The 19,935-nt window shown below is 34.2% G+C and overlaps 2 protein-coding genes across 3 annotated transcripts; both read right to left on the reverse strand.

The window, feature by feature from the left end:
• Positions 1-895: 895 nt before the first annotated feature.
• LOC117904630 (ABC transporter A family member 7-like) lies at positions 896-13,400 on the reverse strand. 2 transcript variants are annotated; one of them, XM_034817324.1, is made up of 18 exons: positions 13,128-13,400; positions 11,947-12,325; positions 11,740-11,819; positions 11,413-11,557; positions 10,253-10,372; positions 10,041-10,165; positions 7,804-7,962; positions 6,773-6,935; positions 6,568-6,693; positions 6,373-6,456; positions 4,622-4,992; positions 3,883-4,083; positions 3,396-3,505; positions 3,195-3,279; positions 2,604-2,732; positions 2,387-2,492; positions 2,142-2,230; positions 896-1,493 (listed from the first exon to the last, which is right to left on the reverse strand). In XM_034817324.1, exons 1-18 carry the CDS (start codon positions 13,203-13,205, stop codon positions 1,194-1,196), a joined length of 2,850 nt encoding a protein of 949 aa, XP_034673215.1. In that variant the 5' UTR covers positions 13,206-13,400; the 3' UTR covers positions 896-1,193. The 2 variants fall into 2 exon arrangements, with proteins under 2 accessions (XP_034673215.1, XP_034673216.1); XM_034817325.1 differs by lacking the exons at positions 6,373-6,456; positions 6,568-6,693 and having other exon boundaries at positions 13,128-13,399.
• Positions 13,401-17,492: 4,092 nt separating this feature from the next.
• LOC117904407 (pentatricopeptide repeat-containing protein At1g08070, chloroplastic-like) lies at positions 17,493-19,848 on the reverse strand. Its single transcript, XM_034816993.1, has one exon. The coding sequence runs from the start codon at positions 19,675-19,677 to the stop codon at positions 17,821-17,823; it is 1,857 nt and encodes a 618-aa protein (XP_034672884.1). The 5' UTR covers positions 19,678-19,848; the 3' UTR covers positions 17,493-17,820.
• Positions 19,849-19,935: the final 87 nt, after the last annotated feature.

Below are 19,935 nucleotides of genomic sequence, written 5' to 3' on the forward strand. Positions count from 1 at the left end.
TTGAGGACAAAAAGCATCAGACTAGACGGCGATTAAAGAGAGAGGGACAGGGAGTTAGAGAAAGGGCAACTTTCTCGTTTCTTGTTTTCGTTTGAGTAGAAAGTTAGAAACTAGAAAGACTGGAGAGGAGACCCAACTTCATTTCCCAACCAATTACACCACCTTTACCTCAAAAGGTGACCAAGTAAAGGCTTATATATGTGGCCATAAGCCATACACACCCATACTCTCACAAATAGTAGTGGAAATGCAGAGACCGGCTTCTAGCCACCACTCACCTCAGTCCAGATCAACTACTCTTCCACACTCATCTGTCTAGCACCCAAGTCATCCAACTATCTAGTATCCCTTTTCTTTCCTCCACCAGAAATAGTCTCCTTTCTTGCTAGGCAGGTAGCAGTGTAGCACTGAACCCAGATCAGGCATTACCCTTTCAAATACAAGGGCAATGAAGCTACATTATCAAGTGGCCTTGAGAGTTCCCCCAACCCCTCCAGTATGACCATCTCTCTTCTTCTTTTAATTTGTTCATCAAATCTTCTTCTACTATCTATTTCCAGGGCGATTTCCTCTACTGAAGAGTTTGGAGGAACTCTTGGTGCCACCTGATACTAAGGCATGTAAGCATGATTAGCAGGAACTTTTTCCTTGATTTAACCTTTCTTTTGTGTTTATTCATTTTGTCATATGTAGGTGTAGATATCTACCTTCGCATATGATGATGAATCAGTCTCTTTTAAAATAAGGCCTTCTTTCATATTACCTTTTGGGTTTAATGCAGACTGATTTGGGCCCTGGAAAAGACCCTAAATTGCATTTCTACTTCACACTGGTTTCTATGTTTTATAAGGGTTCCTCTGCCATGATAGTATGTGCTCATGTATGAGACAAAGCATTCATAGGAAATCTGTATATTTTATTATTCCAATCATTTGGTGCCACACTTATTTTTCATAGCAATGAAGTGGGTGGGCCTTTTGAATGGTAACTTGATCACAAAAATTACACTATCTAGTGTTTATTTGAATTGATGTTTCTATACAGAATACAAGTCTACAACACAGGGACCTAGTCAGAAACAGTGCTTTTAAGGGTATTGACATTGTGAAAATCCAAAAGGTAAATAAATGTGGCTGCAATAAAATGACTGGTGCGTTGAAGTAAGAAGAGTATTGGATCGAATGGTTGCAAAATCAAGGGAGCACATCGAATGCCTGAGCTCCGCGTGCAACCTTGATGAACACGTCCTCTAAAGTGGTGTCAGCCAGACCCCATGCTTGAACTGTGAACCTGCTCTTTGCATTCTCAACTGCTTGGAAAACATCTGCAATCCTGACCTCTTGCTTTGGAAGCTCAAACTTCTGGGTTCCAGAAATTTGGTATATTTTGTTAGTGTTTGGGGAGAGATGCCGCACCAAGCTCTCCACTTCTTCCTCATGATTCGAAGATGTTGTCATTGTGAACACATAAGACCCTCCATATCTAGCCTTCAGCTGCCATTCACCACAAGAACACCCATTAGAATGCCTTTGAATTAAATAAAATAAAAGCACTTGAAGCTTGTGCTTGTGTGAGGAAGTGAGGTAACATGTTACCATGCCTGAACTAAATGATACATGAAACTTGTGAATAGTTAGCGGAGAATTCTAACATTGCAGTGTTCATTATTGGATAAATCATGCTATGAAAAATAAGGGAAGTGTACTAAAGAAAAAAAAAATTATATATATATTTTAATATTCTCGAAAAACTTTGGAACTCGGGTGCAATTTGAAAGTTTTGCCTCTGGATACAATTCCAAGGAGCTTGCATGTTTTCATTGCTTCCCATAAATTAAAACTATGTGGCATACTAATTCGTGATTATGCTTCTTTGGGTCTAACCTAAAAATAAAAATTAGGTCAGACATCCAAATTTAGACCATGAGGTTTCATAAAGCAAGGGAATTTAATTTGAGAAATATTTTTATTATTATTATTATTATTATTATATTTAGTTTGTGCATCAATCAAAAGTGTCTATTGTTGTGTGGCATGTTAACGCAAAAGAATGAACACAATCTATCCCAATATAAAATTAAGGTGGAGATTTGGTAGAAACATGTCTAAAAGACAAATGAAAACATATCAAATTTAAGATACCTCTTTTGGGTTTCCAATACATTGCAGGCTGCCATCCACAAAAATTCCTAGTCGGTCACATAGAACCTCTGCCTCCTCCATTGAATGCGCTGAAAATATTCACACAAGCTTTATCAGTGAAATTATTACAAGGCAGACGTCTAACAAGGACCTAGTGCAGAACTAAACATAGGAATAGGACCATATACAACTAGGGTGTACTCCTTATTGATGCAATTCCAAATGTAATGAGGGAGAGAGAGTACTTGTTAGAATTATTGCTCGGCCTTGCTTTGCACGCTTCACAACATTCCACAAGTTGTTTCTTGAAGCAGGATCTAATCCGGTACTCGGTTCATCCATATAGACAACCTTCCAAAAATTCCAAGAATCATACCACAAAAAGTATACAGGAGGTAAAATATTTAAAAATAATTTACACAGCAAGATGGAATCATAGATGGTACAAAAGTTAATACATACTTTGGGATCTCCAATCAGTGAAATGGCAACACTAAGCCTCCTCTTCATTCCTCCACTGTATTTTCCAGCCTGCTTGTTCCCAACCCCTCCATGAAATAGGTTGACACTCTTAAGAGATTCTTCCACTGCCTGCAAAACAGGAACAAAAGATAGAAAATCAAGACTTGTATTGCTGAAAAAGACCACAGAATTAAGTGTTGCTCACATTTCTGCTCTGCCACAATGTTCCCATCTAATTAATTAATACTAGCCATCATTTATATACATTTGTTTTATTTGAGTAGAACAGGTAAAGGCAGCAAGAAAAAGGGATATCCTTTTTTTTTCTTTCCCAGAACAATATTTTAAGTTGCATCTCTCTAATTCTTGATAAGGTCAAAGTAGTTTGAGTTTTACATGTCTCTAATTCATGATAAGTTGAAACTCGTGTAAGCTCTTACTTTGGCAAATCAAATCTCTTTCTTGGAACTAAATAATGTAGAGGGACATGCTCACTTTCCAAGTAAACAATCCTCTCACAAGCACCAATTGCTCTTGAATCCAAGTAAATCTTAACAAGAAAATCTTGAAGTAAAGGCCTTGTTGACTTACTTGTGTTAAGGCAGCACCTTTGAGGTTTTTAAGTCTTCCATAAAATAGCAGGTGCTCTCTTCCTGTTAGTGTTTCCCAGAGAAGACTGTATAATTTTCCCCAAGAAACAAAAGGAAATAAGAAAAACATTTGAAATTAGTAGAGAGGACATAAAAAAGCTATGAAAATCCTTTCTTGAAACAAAAGAAAATTCTAGCTTACTCATGTTGTGGGCATACACCCATGCTGGTATATATTCCATCCATATCAGTCCGTATGTCCAGACCCTCAACAAACGCTGTGCCGGAGGTTGGTACTGTGAGCCCAATCATCTGTCAACGGATACATGTGAACACTTAAATATTGCCAAAAGGACCAAGCTAATGTAATTTTTAATTTCACCAAGGAAATAAAAGATGGCTCATATTAAGTAAGACTTCTTGCAAGGAAGCAATAAACCTTAGAACCTAGATATCCAAGATATCTCCAAAAATTTTCACTCTACTCAATTCCTAGAAAGAATGAGAAAAGTGAAAATAAAATGTCTTAAGACACCTGAGAAAGGAAACCACTTTTAAGCATGTTCTTTTTGTATCATTCTCTTGGGAAACTCCAGATACAACGTTAACATTCCACAAATAAGAAGACATGAAAGCAAATCTCTAGAATGGTATATTATTCAAAGAGTGAAAGAGCACTTTATACTTACCATACTAATGAAAGAGGTTTTGCCTGCACCATTGGGACCAAGCATACCAAAGCACTCCCCATGAGACAAAGCAAGAGACAATCCTTTCACTGCAATTTTTTCGGGGTTTCCATCCCTTCCTGGATACACCTTTCTAAGGTTATCACAGATGATGGCATGATTTGCACCAGATTCAAGTAGCAGCTGTTCAACCTTCTCCCTCTACAATAAATAAACAACTGAAATTATTATTTGCCTACATAACTAAGCCACATTCATAAAACATTAAGTATAAACGAAGGTATGCAGCAGCTAAGATCTATTAAATAACAGAAATGAACTGATCATACATGGGTGGGATTTAACCTAGTCATATTTGGTAAACTCTGAATATAATAAACGTATGTCATTTCTTTTTTTCCTGATAGGCAGTTCAGTAAATGAAGTTATTGCAAGTATTGTTTTCATCACTCTGTTTTGAATGGTAGAGAGAGGGAAGAAATGCAACAAGGAAAGGCAAGCAAGCAATAAAAGTAAAATATAATCATCAGAATGGCAGAGAGAACTGATTATTCAACTGTCAACATTTTCACACCAGAACTCTGGTGTGATTGAAGCAAGTATTTACCACCTTTACAGGTGCAAGAGATAGAACAGTGCTGTTTCTAGTTTACCATTTTTTAGTCTATCTAATGAATGCTTATAATTCCTCTTCCAAAACCTCTCCTAGAAAGTGTAAAACAACTATATAAAAAGTTACCTCTTGAGAAACATCAGCTTTCTCCATCTTAACAAAAACTTTGGATCCCTGCCTTTTCAAACTAGGCTTCCGGAAAGATGACATAGGCTTCTTTTTCCGAAAGTTTTGCAAGAAAAATAGAGGACTTCTTTTAACACCATTCCCTGATGATAAAACTTGGTCTATATAGTATGCAACAAAAAGCACTATCAACCATTCTACAAACATAATGATCAAGATATCTCTCATCCCATTTGTGCTATCACTCAGATCTCCCCATCGCATCCCATCAGTCCCCATATAATTCCCTGTGAAAGAGTACTGTGCAAACTCATATAAACCCCGATATAGAGAAAAACCAGGATATAACTCCATAACTATAATCCAGCCATCTGCAACAAGAAAAAAAAAGTTACATAATAGTTATTTCAAGACCTCACAATGCAATGTTACCAAAATAACCTAATGAAACTGACATCTTTAAATAATCAGCGAAAGTGTTCAGGTGATATTTCTAGATAACAAAAGATAGTGGAAGTAAGTAATGGAAAATAACGGGAATATAATATACAATGTTGTATTATCAAATGATCAAGACAGAAAAAGAGATTTTGAATGCTATAATAGATATAATGGCAGGAGCAACAGAAAAATAACTTGCATTGCAGTAGCTCAAATCCCAAGTAATAGTCAAATGGTCCTTAAAAATATCGATCCTTGTGGACAGAATAGAGTGGACAACCAGAGTCCACCCTGATTTCTATTTTCCTAATTTTGTTGCATGCTTAGTAAGGATATTTCTAAAAGTCAAATAAAATTTTGGCAACTTTATGAAAAGCATAAATGAGGAAAGAGCCCATAAGAGGCTGAAAAGGGGTAATTATTATTATTGCTATTTATTTCCTTTTGAGGGTTGAGACTGTTATAAGAAGTACAACCCTTGTGGGTTTCTAGAGTTTTGATGTAGGGCAGGAAGTTTTTGGCTTTGGCCAGTATAAAGAGACTGTATTGCTGACAGGAGAGGTTTCGGACTTGCCAATTAAAACATGAACACATTGTCACAAACAAAATGTTGTCATATTTGTGGCAGTAAAGTCTAAATGCACTCTCCTTGCATCTCACATCAGAAGTTCACCTACAGTAGTGGAACTTCAGTTCATTGTAAGAGAGATCCTACCCCCTCCATTCTGATGTAGGACAAGTCCCTGCACCTAACTCTTATTGGCACATGCATCTGCAGGCAGCCACATGAAAGACATTCAAAAAGTAATTTATTGGTGATCTCAGACAAGGACCTACCCTACCCATGCATCTTTATGTGGTCCCCACCTCATCCCACCATAGCTAGGATTTGCTGAGGCAGAATTAGGTGCCTGTTCTGAACCAGCCCATTGACAATTTGACATCATTAAAATCCCTTTCCTCAAGATTAAAACTGATATCAACATAATTCAGAGTAATTTTACTAAGATTAACAATCAAATTGATATCAAATTAAAAGTTTTACCAATAATTTTTTTGATAGGCAAAAGTTTTACCAATATTAAAACTGAAATTGACATAGCTTAGAACCAATAACCAAGTTTTTGCCACTTGGAACCAATAAACAAGTTTTAGCCACATGGAATTAGAATTGGCTCCTTTAGAAGAAGTTAACTAGAACACAAGTTTCTATCAGGAAACAATCTACTGAAAGAAAAAGGATCAAAGTATCTCTGGAAATCCATGAGAAATTATTGTCAGACTTTATTTTCATAATGTATTCCACTTACTCGGGAATGATGTATCTTGAATAAAGAACTGGAAAAGAAAGCCTCCTAAGAGCCCTGTTCCAAAGACACATATGTATCCTAAAACTGCAATCATCGAATTTCCATCAGAACATTTGTTAATTAAGTAGCTCTTAGGGGACAAAAAATAAGATCTTGCCCACAACTATAAATGACATCAATTAGCCATGGCCCAACCTGTGGCAGTCTTAACGTTTGAAAATGCAGCAGCTAGTAGAAAGGCCAGTGAAATTTGCAAGTTTATATAGATAAAGTAAAACACAAGTTGGATGCTGTAGTCATTCAAGGTGAAGAATTTTAAACCTGCAAAGAAGTCAAATACTTAGAGCTACTAGAAGCAAAGACAAAGAAAGAAAAGCAGTCAAACTGATTATATTATTACCTATAACTGAGCCAAATATCACAAAACATAACATGTAGATTGAAGATATGACAAGAAAATAAGCATAGGAAATCATCCAATAAGGCCCATCACCAAGTCCATGCATTTTCATCATGATTCTTAGATTTTGTTGCTTCTCATAAACCAGAGATGTCAACACAACCTACATCAAAGAACAGAAATTCTGATAATTAATCAACTTTAAAAAAGTTAATCAAACAAATATAATTAAAATAATAAATAAATAAAATAAAAAAGGAAAAGAAAGAAGTGATCAGATACTACTGCAACCACTGACTTTTGCTCTCAACCATATGGGCCTCAAACTCAAAGTGAGGATATTAAAAGATTAAATCAATAGCACAAAGATCCTTTTTCATGAATATCTATTCTCAGTGATCTACTCCTATAAATCTAAACTAGGAATTTGGGGCTTACAAGGACACTACTTTTGTAAACTCATGAATAAGCATAGATCTAAAATTCACATAAATTAGTATAGAGGACCCAACCACTAAATTAAAATTTAGACCATTTAACATAGAAAAAAAATCCTTAAAAGAATCTCTGTTTCTACTAAATAAGAGCCAAGTTACATTCACTTGTGAAAAAAGGATATATTCTCTGAATTGTAGAGCAATAGTAACTGGTTACATTCACTTGTACTTTCTGCACATGCAAACTCAATAATAATTCAAGTGACATCTATAGCATGCACTGTCAATTCATTCCTACAAATGAGCATTATTCAGGCATCAACTATATGAGCATTTTCATATACACCATATGAAATACTTATATGCAAGTACTAGTAAATAGAATAGAAAAATCTTCCATTAATAATTGTTTTAATACATGCAACCAATAATGAAAACATAGTAGTTAGCTGAAAAATACAAGGGTTATGTTCACAGGGAGAACAAATTACCACATTAAGAATGTCTATGAATATTATGGAAAATTTGCAACATCACTCAAGCCTCAAATTGTTATGAACATCTAAAGAGAATATCATTTGTTCATATACTTACAGGGAACAGTTGCAAAATGACCCACGTAAAGAAGAGTGTACCAAGAAGAGAAGATAAATCCAGCCTGACTTGGGTTTCAGGTTTGGGCATTTCTTTAATGAAGTCAAGTACCATTTTGACACCATCTCCTTGCACAAGCTGGAGGTAGGCATTGGATGCCTGTAAACATAGATAATGATATTGTCAGCAGTTTGGTTGTCGGTCAGTTGATACAGATAGGTAGATATAAATTAAAGATTCATAAACCCAAATCATGGGGTGATAAATTTAAAGAAAAAAAAATGTGAATAAAGAAAATGAAAACACATCTTAAGGGAGAGCTATGCCTTTTTCCTTTTTTTTCTTTTTTTCAATGGAATAAACTGAACCAAAATGCATAAGGTGCAAGACTTTACCAGAAATAAAATAGCTGCTCATGAAACTTCTTTTCGAAAGTTATTAAATGATCAAGCCATTAACACTTATATGATTTGGAGACTAGGGCTAAGCTAGCAACAGACCGCAAAAAGAACTGAATTAAGTCAATCACATGGTTCAGGTGACACAAACAGCATGTAAGAAGGCCTACAAGGTGAGTTTATGACCAACATAATTAGTAACCTTGCTGCATGGCAAGTCATGGACCCGGTCTGGCATAGGATGTGCGCTCTAAAACAGGTGGCATAAACAACTAGTCGAAATATAGGGTCCCAAGCTGGAAATATGAAGGGATATCCTATCAAAGGGAATTCTTTCCCACGAAAAGATAAATATGTAACTTTAGTCAAAAAAAGTGTTACATGTCACAGTTCTCTCATCCGAAGAGCATGCAAACCATTAAAAAGGATAACAAATAAATGGACAAGAGAATTTCTCAACCATAGGAACTCTTCCTCCATAAAGGATTGAACCTCCCAGAAATTGGGGTCATAAATAAACATATGATAGCCTTGATTGGCTCCAAAGATGAAGGTATCCAAAAAAAAGGCACTCATCATTCAGGAGCATGCTTAAAGGAAAAACAAAGAGAAAAGCCTCCAATAAAGGATGACTTGAGAACTACCAAACTTGGAGAAAAGAACAGAAAAGGAGAAATGGAGAAGCCTGTCTCCCTAGTAAATACAAGCAAGCTATAGGTGAAAATAATAGCCCGGGATTTGTCTTTCCTCCATTATAGAAATAAGATAATTGTCTTTATAAATTATATGATAGGAGCTATACCTCCTTTGAGACAGTAAGCCCTAACAAGTCACATCCAGGAAGATATCCACTTATTATTGTGACCTATCAAAAAAAAATATCTACTTATTCTTGTAGGATTTCTTTTGCACAAATCCCATCTTTTCACTCCTTAATGCTCCTATCTTCCCTATTAATAAGAAAAGTCCCCTCTCTTGAATCAATTTCTTTATCCACTTTTGCACAAGGCAGGAGAATCCCTACATATTATGGTTGCATCTTAGTGCCACAAGGAAACACCAATTCCAATTTCTAGAGAATGGACAAGATATCCCTTATTTGACTATCCAACTTCATTTTACTGGAAATTGCAGTCTCATTTATTTATTTATTTTTATTTTATTTTTATAAGTAAAGAGAAGTATATTAAAATGAAAGAGGAGACACCAAACTAGTGTCCTCTAGGTATACAGGGAGTATACAAAAGCAGCCCCTCGACTCTAAACCAAGGTAGCGGGCCGAAACCCCTACCTATAACTAAAGTCTAGCCATTCAAAAAAGCTAACAAGAGACCGCGGGCTCAAAACTATAAACACCCTAACCCATGACCACAGATTACATACAAAAGAATGTTTCAACCTTTGGATTGATAAGCAGTCTCATTTATGCAATGAACTCTGTCTCAAACAGACCATTCCTGAACGATGGAAATGTGCATCATGAGATTTCTTTTATTTTCCCTTATCCCTTCTACTTTTTACTCTGAGAACTGGAATGCAAGAGTTCAAGAGTTTCAAGGGTAGTATCCACCCTAGAATGGTGGCTAGAGGTGCTTAACAAATTCCCAGTGATCTCCAGATGCTTTTTACTCTGAATTTTTCACGTTTGTCCAAAAAGAAAAAGGAGAAATTTATACTAACCTAAACTAGCAAGAAGGGGTAAACAGTTGGTTATCTCAAAACCATTTCAAAACACATACCTGTAACCCACACAAGTTTTCCTATTAGACAAATCTAATAATAAAATTCACCACTGAAAACAGAAGAAGTTCACACAGTTATTTAGTTCAGAGTACATACGAGATTCACTGAGCGTGGAACCCTCACTAATGCGATAGAACTAGCACCTGCGTCATTCTTGTAGGTTGAATTGTACCATATACTCACATTAAAATTATTCCCGTTCGAATTTAAGAAATCATATGCTGTGGACAAAATAATCTGTAAGTATGGTCTAAAATACTATTTCAATCACATCAAATACATCGGTCAACAATATCAGGTAGACCAACCTGCAACAATCTCATTTATCTTCCCCTCTGAATTCCCTTTGTGGTAACCCTTAAACAGCTCATCATTAATCTCAGAAGAACTATTGCGCCACAAATGTAAGCCTTGAACACATTGTACCTCTATATTGAAGACAAAAATTAAATAAAGCATCAAACGCATTTTCAGAATGTTCTATTCAAACAGCAGTAAATACAACATGTGCACATATGTGCACAAAGAGACATACATAGATGTTACTCATCATGTATGCAAAATATTTCCCAGAGGTTTACTGATCATCCAAAGATTTTCAACAAACAGAAGAGTTGTATAATTGGGACTAATACTTAACTTGAGTTGAGCTAGGATATGGACTACAGTTTAACTGGTTGGAGTTAGCAAGGGAACCTCAAAAATAGAATCTACCACATGGAAGCTTCCTTAACTGAATTGCACAATGTATGTTAAACTAATGCCTTTACATAAACCACATGTGTAGCTCTAAGGCCCTAGATTCCTTAACTGAGTTGCACAATGTATGCTAAACTGATGTCTTTACAAAAACCATAAGTGTATCTTTGAGGCACCTGTACAGAGTTTTGACTATACCAGACACCCAAAGCGTGCCTATAATTATATTAGGAGGGACAAGAAGTGAACAGATCTGAGCATCATTGTATTATTTAACATAGAAAGAAAAAGTACATGTAAAAAGTCGAGCATAACAAGAGCTTTAACTAACATCCTGCATAAAAAGGTTATTGAAATCAATGGCGAGGAGAGGGTTGGCTCATGCCCCTTTTTTGTTTGCCAAGTATTTGGGTTTTTTTTTTTTTCCTTTTAGACGAAAATATGAAAAATTGCACTTTTATATGTTATTATCTCTCCATGCTTTGCCTTCTTCTTCAATGAATATTTTACAAATTGCATACAATGATTACTATTTACAAATAATGTAAAATAGAAACATAGAATTTTAGATAATTAAACCATCATGTTCAGCATCAACAATATAGTACTAAACATAAATAATATGGTTAATTCACATATCATATTTGCCTTGTGCAGAATCCACATCCCATCCACATGTTCATAAAGCATGGATGTGCATTTCAAAGTTTATTTGAGAGAATTAAGGATTTGAGAGAGTAACCATAGTTACAAGGGTCAAACTGTTAACCTTGCTGCACATTAGTGGATGCTAAGGAGAAGGACACTGAAAATGTTGAGTTTGGTGCACACTGAGGTTCAACATGATATATGGGAAGATCCGAGAAGAAAGCAGGATCAAGAAAATTGGTCGTCTCAGGCATTGATTCAGATCCCTAACGCATTCACAAAAGACATGTTAGAAGCTGATTCAAATATCATGACAGAAAAGATAAGCGAAGTACAGATGCAAAATAACAATATCATTACCAAAGATGAAAGTGAAAGAAGATACTTAAATAATCTAAAGAAATAAATAAATAAAATGAAAACAAAAGGAAGATGAAAAAGAACTTACAAGCACAAAATTGGATAAATTACCCAGAATATTGGAGGAATTTAGAGAGGAAGAACTCAAGAACATGTTCCCAGCCAAAGCTATCAAGAATTATAGATTAAGGTTAAAACAAATAGAAATCCATAATTGCATCATCCCAACAAATGAAGCAATCAAAATCAAATAATGGATTAAAACTCACAAAGGCATACAGAGATTAACACATACTTAATCCAAGAGATCGATTATTCCCAGTGAAAAGTATAGTTGCAGGACATGACCCTGTCCTCCTGCATGAGTCATCTGGCAAATCTGTAAATTGAATAAAATCGGCTCTCACTGCACGATATTCAGGAGCTGGTACTTGTAATAATGCAGGCCATTCTGGAGGGCTAGGAATGGGACAAGTGCCCACCTGATCCAGAGTTGAGTACTGAATCCCACACCTCTTTTCAGTTTGACCATTTTCATTGGTAACAGAAATGCAGCCACACTTGTTCTCAGCTTTATCCAATTCACTGTTGACCAATTTTTGGATGACAACAAGTAGCACACAGAGTAAAATAGGGAATGAAACGAGCCGAATATTTGTCCTGATATTTCGTTTCTGCAATAAACAGAAGGAATGTCATCATATATATATAAATTAACTGAATTTGAAGATCAGAAAATTGGCTCATTTAACTTAGTCCCTGCCAGATAAAAAATAATGACTTTGACAACTGAAATGATATTCCTTTAAAAAATTAAAGAAAAAATTGGCATGATCAAGGCCTGGATTTTCCAACAACACAAAAAAGAACGATTCAAGTTCCAATCATCAAACAAATTCAAATCATAATGACTTTGACAACTGAACTGATATTCCTTTAAAAAATTAAAGGAAAAAATGGCATGATCAAGGCCTGGATTTTCCAATAACACAAAAAAGAACTATTCAAGTTCCAATCATCAAACAAATAAAAATCCACTGCATGTTAACCAAATTTATTTGAAACAACACCTTCAAAAATATTTCCAGCAATCTGCCATTTTCTCAGCTCATTCTTTTTTAATTTTTCACATCAGATAAAACTGATTCATTCACACGGTTACTGAAAAACTCAATTTCCAGTAAAACAAAACCTAGAAAAATAAACAACAATAATTATGATCCTAAAATCAGACCAGCCCAGCTAGGGACTACCCATCAATTACGACCAATAACTCAGCCTATACACAAAACGATAAGGTGTTACGGAACAATCCATTTCAATTCAGTAACTAAATATGAATTCAAAATTTCAAACAACAAAAATTAAAAACAAAAAGTCCAAAAATAAAATAAAATTAAACGCATCCCACTAAATAAGCCCATAAATAGAAACGACAGACAAAAAAAAAATAAAAAAATCAATGTCTTAATAAACCTGGAAGGTTAAGTTCTTTCTGAGCAAAGCGTTGGCTTGGGTCCAGAAGCTCGCGGGACCGGAGGATGAATCCGCCATTGGTGCCTCTGAACCTTAGCAGATGTACGTCCAACTCAAAACTGAAAATACGACCGTTAATTTCAAAATTCGCGCCTAGATAAAGAAGTTTTGGGTTTGAGGTGGTGTTTTCTCTCTCTTCGCTGTTCGTGTTCACTGCTCAGAAGTCAGAAATGAAGACACCCCCTCGCCATTTTTTATGCACGAACCCAACCAGCATAAAATCACGAAATTACCCCCCTTCTTGCCGCTTTCCCATGTAATTGGTGGTTTTCAATACGATTTATTTCTCCTTATTTATTACTCGTGTCTTTTTATTGGCCGTCGCTCTCCACAAATCCAGTCGTAAACCGTGAAATTCATGTACCGAAACTGCCCTTGTTTAAATGACCAAAGTGCCCTCTACGCGTTTTCATGAGCCCTCTTGTAGGGCCCAGGTGAATGTGGGGTCCACGCAACCTGAATCCTATTAAAATAAAAAATAATAGAGCAGAAGCATATCTTCTTGATAATATTTAAACAAATTGACTACCTAACTAACAATCCGTTTAATTTGTAATTTAAGATCACGCTGCCTTGAATACGTTGTAATTAATGAAGCATTAGTTTTTACTTTTTCATTCCTCACGAGTCACGAGTCACGACCACGACCACACGCAACCACACACTGGCGGAGCCAGCCAAGGCTCATGGAAAAATTCCCTTACATGTAAAAAAAATTTAGGAAAATAAAAACCAAAATGGAAAATTTCCCCTCAATTTTCCAAAAAAATTAATAAATAAATAAATAAATTCCCTTATGTTGTAAAAAAAATTTAGGAAAATAAAACCAAAATGAAAAATTTGCCCTCAATTTTCCAAAAAAAAAAAATCCCTTACATGTAAAATCTTTTTTAAGAAAATAAAAACCAAAATGGAAATTTTGACCCCTCTATAAATTAAAAAAAAATATTATTTAATATTATTCTTACTTATTTTTTCTTATTGATTCAATATTTTCTCCTTTTATACTTATGTTTTATGGTTGAATGAACTAAATCATAAAAAATAATATTTGTTTAGTTCCTATTAATTATTTATATTTTTTTTAGAAGTAAGAATATAATATAAGTTTATTTTAAAAATATTTAAAACAAAAATTATTGAATTCTTTAAAATAATTTTAAAGGTTTTTGCTATGAAATGATTAAAATTATTAAAAAATTTAATGATTTTTCTTTCTATTTTTTTTTTCTTTTGAAATTTTCCTTTAAACATTCTTGATAATTTTTTTTATGTAAAACCTAAAACTTTGTTTAAGTGTTCACAGTACCGTGGTTATTTAATTTGATACATTTTCATAATTAATATTTAAAATTATTTAATTTTTTAATAATAATATAAAATACCATTAATTACCTTACAATTTATGAATGATAACTATAATATGATATTTTTCTTGGATGCCCCTCCTATCAAAAGTCCCTAGCTTCCCCACTGCTCAACCAGTAAGAACATGTATGACAATATATTTGAAAATAATTATTAAAAAACACTTTTTAAAATTAGTTCTAAGAATTTTTTTGATTCATCCCAAACTTGTATATAATCTAAAAATTCCAAAAGTACTCTTCACATCTATAATTATTATTGGTAAAAAAATAATTAAAAATATTTAAATTTTGTCTTAAAAAAACTTATTTTCATAACAAATTTTTTTAAAAAAAATATTTTCCATTAAAAGTTTGTCCAACTTATTCTTTTAATTTTAAAAACTATTTTCCACGATAAATTTTAAAAAACGTCCTAAACTCTTGAAAATGTCTAACAATTTTATATACAGAGCAATTATAGATACATTAAAACATAAGAATGTGTTTGACAATAATTTTAAAAAACATTTTTAGTATTTTATAAGATTACTATCAAACAGACTCAAAGAATGTATTTAATAGTAATTCTAAGAAACATTTTTAACCTAAAAAAATGTTTTTGAAAGAAAAAAAATTAGATGTTTGGTAAAATTTAAAAAACACTTCTAAAATTTTAAAAAATCATTTAAAGTGCATTTAAAAGTGATTTTCGAAAGCATTTTTAGCATTTCTAATACTTAAATAATAAAAAATTTTAAATATTAGAAATAATAAAAGCAAGTCAAACACAAGAAAAGTGAAGGGTGGCAAAATGGTAGTAGTTTTGTGGTCGAAACTCAAAGGACAAACTTGATCAAGTCCAGAAAACTTACTTTCCAAGAAAATATAAAACGTTCAAATGCGCGTAGTAGGAACTACAAATGGTGATGAATGCTGCAAGAAATTGTTTAGCGAGGGTCCAAACAATACCTTGTGGATGTGAAATAACAGTAATCGATGACGTTTTAAACAAAAACAATAGGAAGTATATCCAAACGGATACTAAGTTATTAGATTAAACTTACATATACTCGGGTCCAAGTCTAACAGCCACTAACTCTAACTAAGTTATTCTCACAGTTGAACTTCGTTATAAACTATTGATTGAGGTCAGTCCACCCACAGTATAAAAGCAAAATGGTCTTGCAAGAATATTTCCATTCCTTAAGTTCCAAGTATATGACATTTGGGATGTTTGGTTGATAAATGTTATAGTCAAAGAAGCGGACCACAGTTGCTACCATACCATCAATTTCATTATCATACACCTAAAACATAATGTAGTTTCTGAGAAATTCTACAAAAGATAATGACCACCTTAATGAGTCGTTTACTTTCTGAATTCCTCAGTAGACAATTGAAACACAAGAAAATAAGTGAAAAGGATGAGGAGTTCCTCCCCTACATGTCAGACCACCAGAATGAGTAAGCACTTGACCTAGTCGGAAAGCAGTTCCTATAATTTCACTGAAAATGATAGGAAGCTCCTCACAAGCCAGAATAACAGAATAAGCACTTGACCTGGAAAAATTGGGTACATCATGGTTGAGACAGGTGGAAATAAGCGAAAGGGTCAATGGTTTTGGTTTCTATTGGCTAGTATATCATATTGTTGGCTCCAAGCAAGAAGGAAAATGTCACGATATTTCTTTTGCGTTAGTGCGCTTGTACAGTGAAATCAATGTGCTAGTGCGCCTCCCCTTTTGCTTCCAAAGGGATTTGAAGGTTTGGAGTTCACTCTACTTGCCATAACTTGCCTTTGTTATATAATGTGCATTAAACTTATATATGCTTAAACTCATTATATAAAGAAAATATTAAAAGAATATTTTAAAGAGCAAATTAATTATAATTATTTTATAATTAAATGCAAAATTTTCTTTTAATTAATTACCAAAATATAAAAATTATTTAATTTTCTTTATAATGTTTTTAATATCATTAATAATTAATTAAATATTAAAAAATTATATATATATATATATATATATATATATATATATATATATATATCATAATTTATTTTATATTGTTTAATACAATTAAATTAAATGGATCATATTTTCATATTAATATATATTTTAAAATTAGACATATTATAATCAAATATCATAATATTATATGTAATTTAATAATAAATGTACACTTATAAAATTCATATTTTTATCGATGCATACGATATTATTATCAAATATAATAAATCATGTTATACATATATCAAAATTTTCAATAAAATAACTTTAACATGTTTATCATACTTCTAATTATATTATTGTGAGGTTTTCCTTACATTTTCATGAGTTTTTAACAATTTTAAGTTTACCAATATTTTTTTTCAAAATATCTACCGATATATCCGTAAAATCGAAATACCGATATATCCGTGATTACCGATATTTTCATCCTTGGCTCCAAGAATGTAGAAACCTTATATTTGTTCTGAAATCTAATTGGGCCTTTTGAGTGTTAGAACGGGTTAAGTATATTATCCATGGAGCTGAATAAGAATCAAATTGATAAAATCATTAATCAATGGATTAATAGATAGTACCTTCCAAATCCCATGAATCTATGATCATTAAGTCCCAATTATGTGCCAGAAATGATCAAGTCTGTTGCAGCAAATACTAAAAGAGTTATCAACGTGAATATTGGAGAATTTAGATAATATTTAAACCAAGGGGAAAAAAAGGAAAGAAAATAAAAAATAAAAAAAAAAACGACGTATGAGCAGCATTTTAGTATAGAAGTGACTCATTTCTCGTTAAAATAAATAAATAAATAAATTCTATTTAAGTGATATATACCTTTACCAGGATTTATCACCGGCTGAACTACCTTACCAGCTGCAAGACTCTGCTGCTACACATGAAACATTTCTATTAACAGCATTTCAGATAAATGAAACTAATTTTCATCTAACTGATTAAAAATTTATAAAATTACAAGTTGGAATAATCCATCTCCTCTCCCGGGACTGAAAGGCATTAGAAACTTACAGGAAATCCAGACTGTTCACTGTCTACTATTTGAATGAAGATACAGTATAATCAAAGAAGAATGGTAGCCAACCAAAAACCTTACCCTGGTTTTTAATCCTCTTTTGCTTGGATAGACAAGCAAGAGAAAAGGGTGGCCAAACTCCATCCAAACTATGAAAACAATAAAAGGTCCTAGGTATAACCTCCAATACACTTTAGCAGTTGCACTAGCAGGTTTCTTATGATTTCTAGCTTTTCCACTCATCAGGCCTCTATTTCAAAATCCAACTCATAACCAACCCAAGTCGAAAGCAATGCCAAACCATCAATGGTGCTATAAACCTCATCAAATCTAGGGTGGGATGTGTCACCGACTAAAAACTTATGCACCCTGTCCTCCACTTCTACCCAACTATACGCAGCTGCTTTCTGCACCCTCTTATCTTTCATCAACTTCCGCACCTTCAGTGCTTCTTGCCATCTGCCGGCACTGGCATATATGTTAGAAAGAATGACATAGTTCCCAGAGTTATCGGGCTCTAGTTCTAGTAATTTCTTCCCTGCAAGCTCAGCAAGCTCTACATTCAAGTGGATCCTGGATGCACTCAACAATGTGCCCCATATTACAACATTGGGCTCCACTTCCATCCTACATATAAACTCATAGGCATCTATTAGTCTTCCTGATCTACAAAAGAGGTCCACAATACAAGCAAAATGTTCAATATTTGGTGAAATGTTGTGATCTGACCTCATACTTCTGAAAAACTCAAGACCCAGTTCAACATGGCCTGCATGGGTGCAGGCTGTCAATAGTCCTACAAATGTTATGTTATTCGGTTTCACCTCAATTTCTTTCATTCTGTTGTAAAGAGAAATTGCATCCTCCGCAAAACCATTAATAGCTAGCCCCATAATCATTGAGTTCCAAGTAACATTATCTCTTTGAGGCAGCTTATCAAATATTTGGCGAGCCTTTATAATATTTCCACACTTAGAATGCATACCCAGTAGCGCTGAGGCAACATAAACATTTGAAATTAAGCCTCGACTCTCCACATAACTTCCAATGCGTTCACCAGTTTCTACTGAACCCAACTGAGAACAAGCTGATAGAACACTAACAAGTGTAACATCATTAGGTTTAATTTGTGCACTTTTCATGCTTTCAAAAAGCTCTAAGGCCTCATTTGATCTCCCATTTTGGGCATAACCTGCAATCATGGCACTCCATGCAACAACATCCCTTCTGACCATATGGTCAAATACTAGACGCCCATCATCAACAGCCCCACATTTGACATACATTTCCAACATCGCAGTTGAAACAATCATATTTGAACCCAGATTTTTATTGTCAATAAGCTTCTTAATCCTCAAACCCATCTCCAAATCCCCAAGTTTAGCACAAATAGAGAGTACAGTGGCCAAAGTAATTGCATCGGGCTCACACATTTCATCCTGCATTCTTTGGAAAATTATCCACCCTTTGTGATAATCCCCATTCTGAGCATAGCAAGAGATCATAGCATTCCATGAAACAATACTCCTATCTCTCATCTTATCAAAAAGTTCTCGAGCCGCTAAAACCTCACCAGATCTTGAATAAGCAGAAATCAAACAATTATAAGCAATTGTGTCCTTCACCAAAATCCCATCGAAAATCAATTCAGCAGAACCCAAGTCATTAATTTTAGCATAGAAATTAATTAAAGCATTCTGACAAAACACACTTGAGTGGAACCCATAACGTATCACCAACGAATGAACCTGTTTTCCCACATCAATAGCCAACAACGAAGCGCATGACTTAAAAATGGGCGGAATTGTGAAACAAACTATCCGGACATTGCTTTGGTGCATCGAAACGAATGTTCTTAGAGCTTCATTGTTCAAGGAAAGTCTAGAGTAGGCAGAAATGAAAGAACAATGAACGCCTTGATCTGGCTGAGGAATTTGATCAAACACTTGGCGAGCATATTGGATAAAGGACGCGTTCAATAGCCTTCTAATGAAAAGTGGGGTGAGAGAGAGGTACTTTATGATGATGAGAGCTTGGATTTGCTTCAACTGGTTTATGGGCAGAGTGCAGTGAAGTAAATCTATGAGATAGCGTTCCATTTACATCAACAAAATAGAAATGAGGTGAATGAATAATTTTTCGTTGATGTCTTCTTCGAGGAGAGTGATGGGAGTGGAGTGGATTTGTCTAATGTTGCTAATTAACATACTAGCCGTTGAGAAAGGGAGGGGATGAAATGAAATGGCGGGAATTCAATAGTCAAAAGCAAAAAATACAAGGAAATATTGAAGTCGATTAGAATATAGTCTATTAAAAGAAAAATGTTCTACTTCCCTAATAGATGGTTTTTTTGTTTT

Source organism: Vitis riparia, chromosome 17, assembly GCF_004353265.1.
Source record: "Vitis riparia cultivar Riparia Gloire de Montpellier isolate 1030 chromosome 17, EGFV_Vit.rip_1.0, whole genome shotgun sequence".
Lineage (NCBI taxonomy): Eukaryota > Viridiplantae > Streptophyta > Magnoliopsida > Vitales > Vitaceae > Vitis > Vitis riparia.

What these genes read in the sequence shown, in the direction of transcription:
- LOC117904630 (XM_034817324.1), bottom strand. Translation starts at nt 13,205, where the DNA reads ATGGCGGATTCATCCTCCGGTCCCGCGAGCTTCTGGACCCAAGCCAAC. An exon ending in ATCCACTAATGTGCAGCAAG is followed by an intron (nt 10,373 to 11,412) that starts GTTAACAGTTTG and finishes TCTTCAATATAG; the next exon opens with AGGTACAATGTGTTCAAGGC. An exon ending in AAACGTTAAGACTGCCACAG is followed by an intron (nt 6,457 to 6,567) that starts GTTGGGCCATGG and finishes CGATGATTGCAG; the next exon opens with TTTTAGGATACATATGTGTC.
- LOC117904407 (XM_034816993.1), bottom strand. Translation starts at nt 19,677, where the DNA reads ATGGAACGCTATCTCATAGATTTACTTCACTGCACTCTGCCCATAAAC.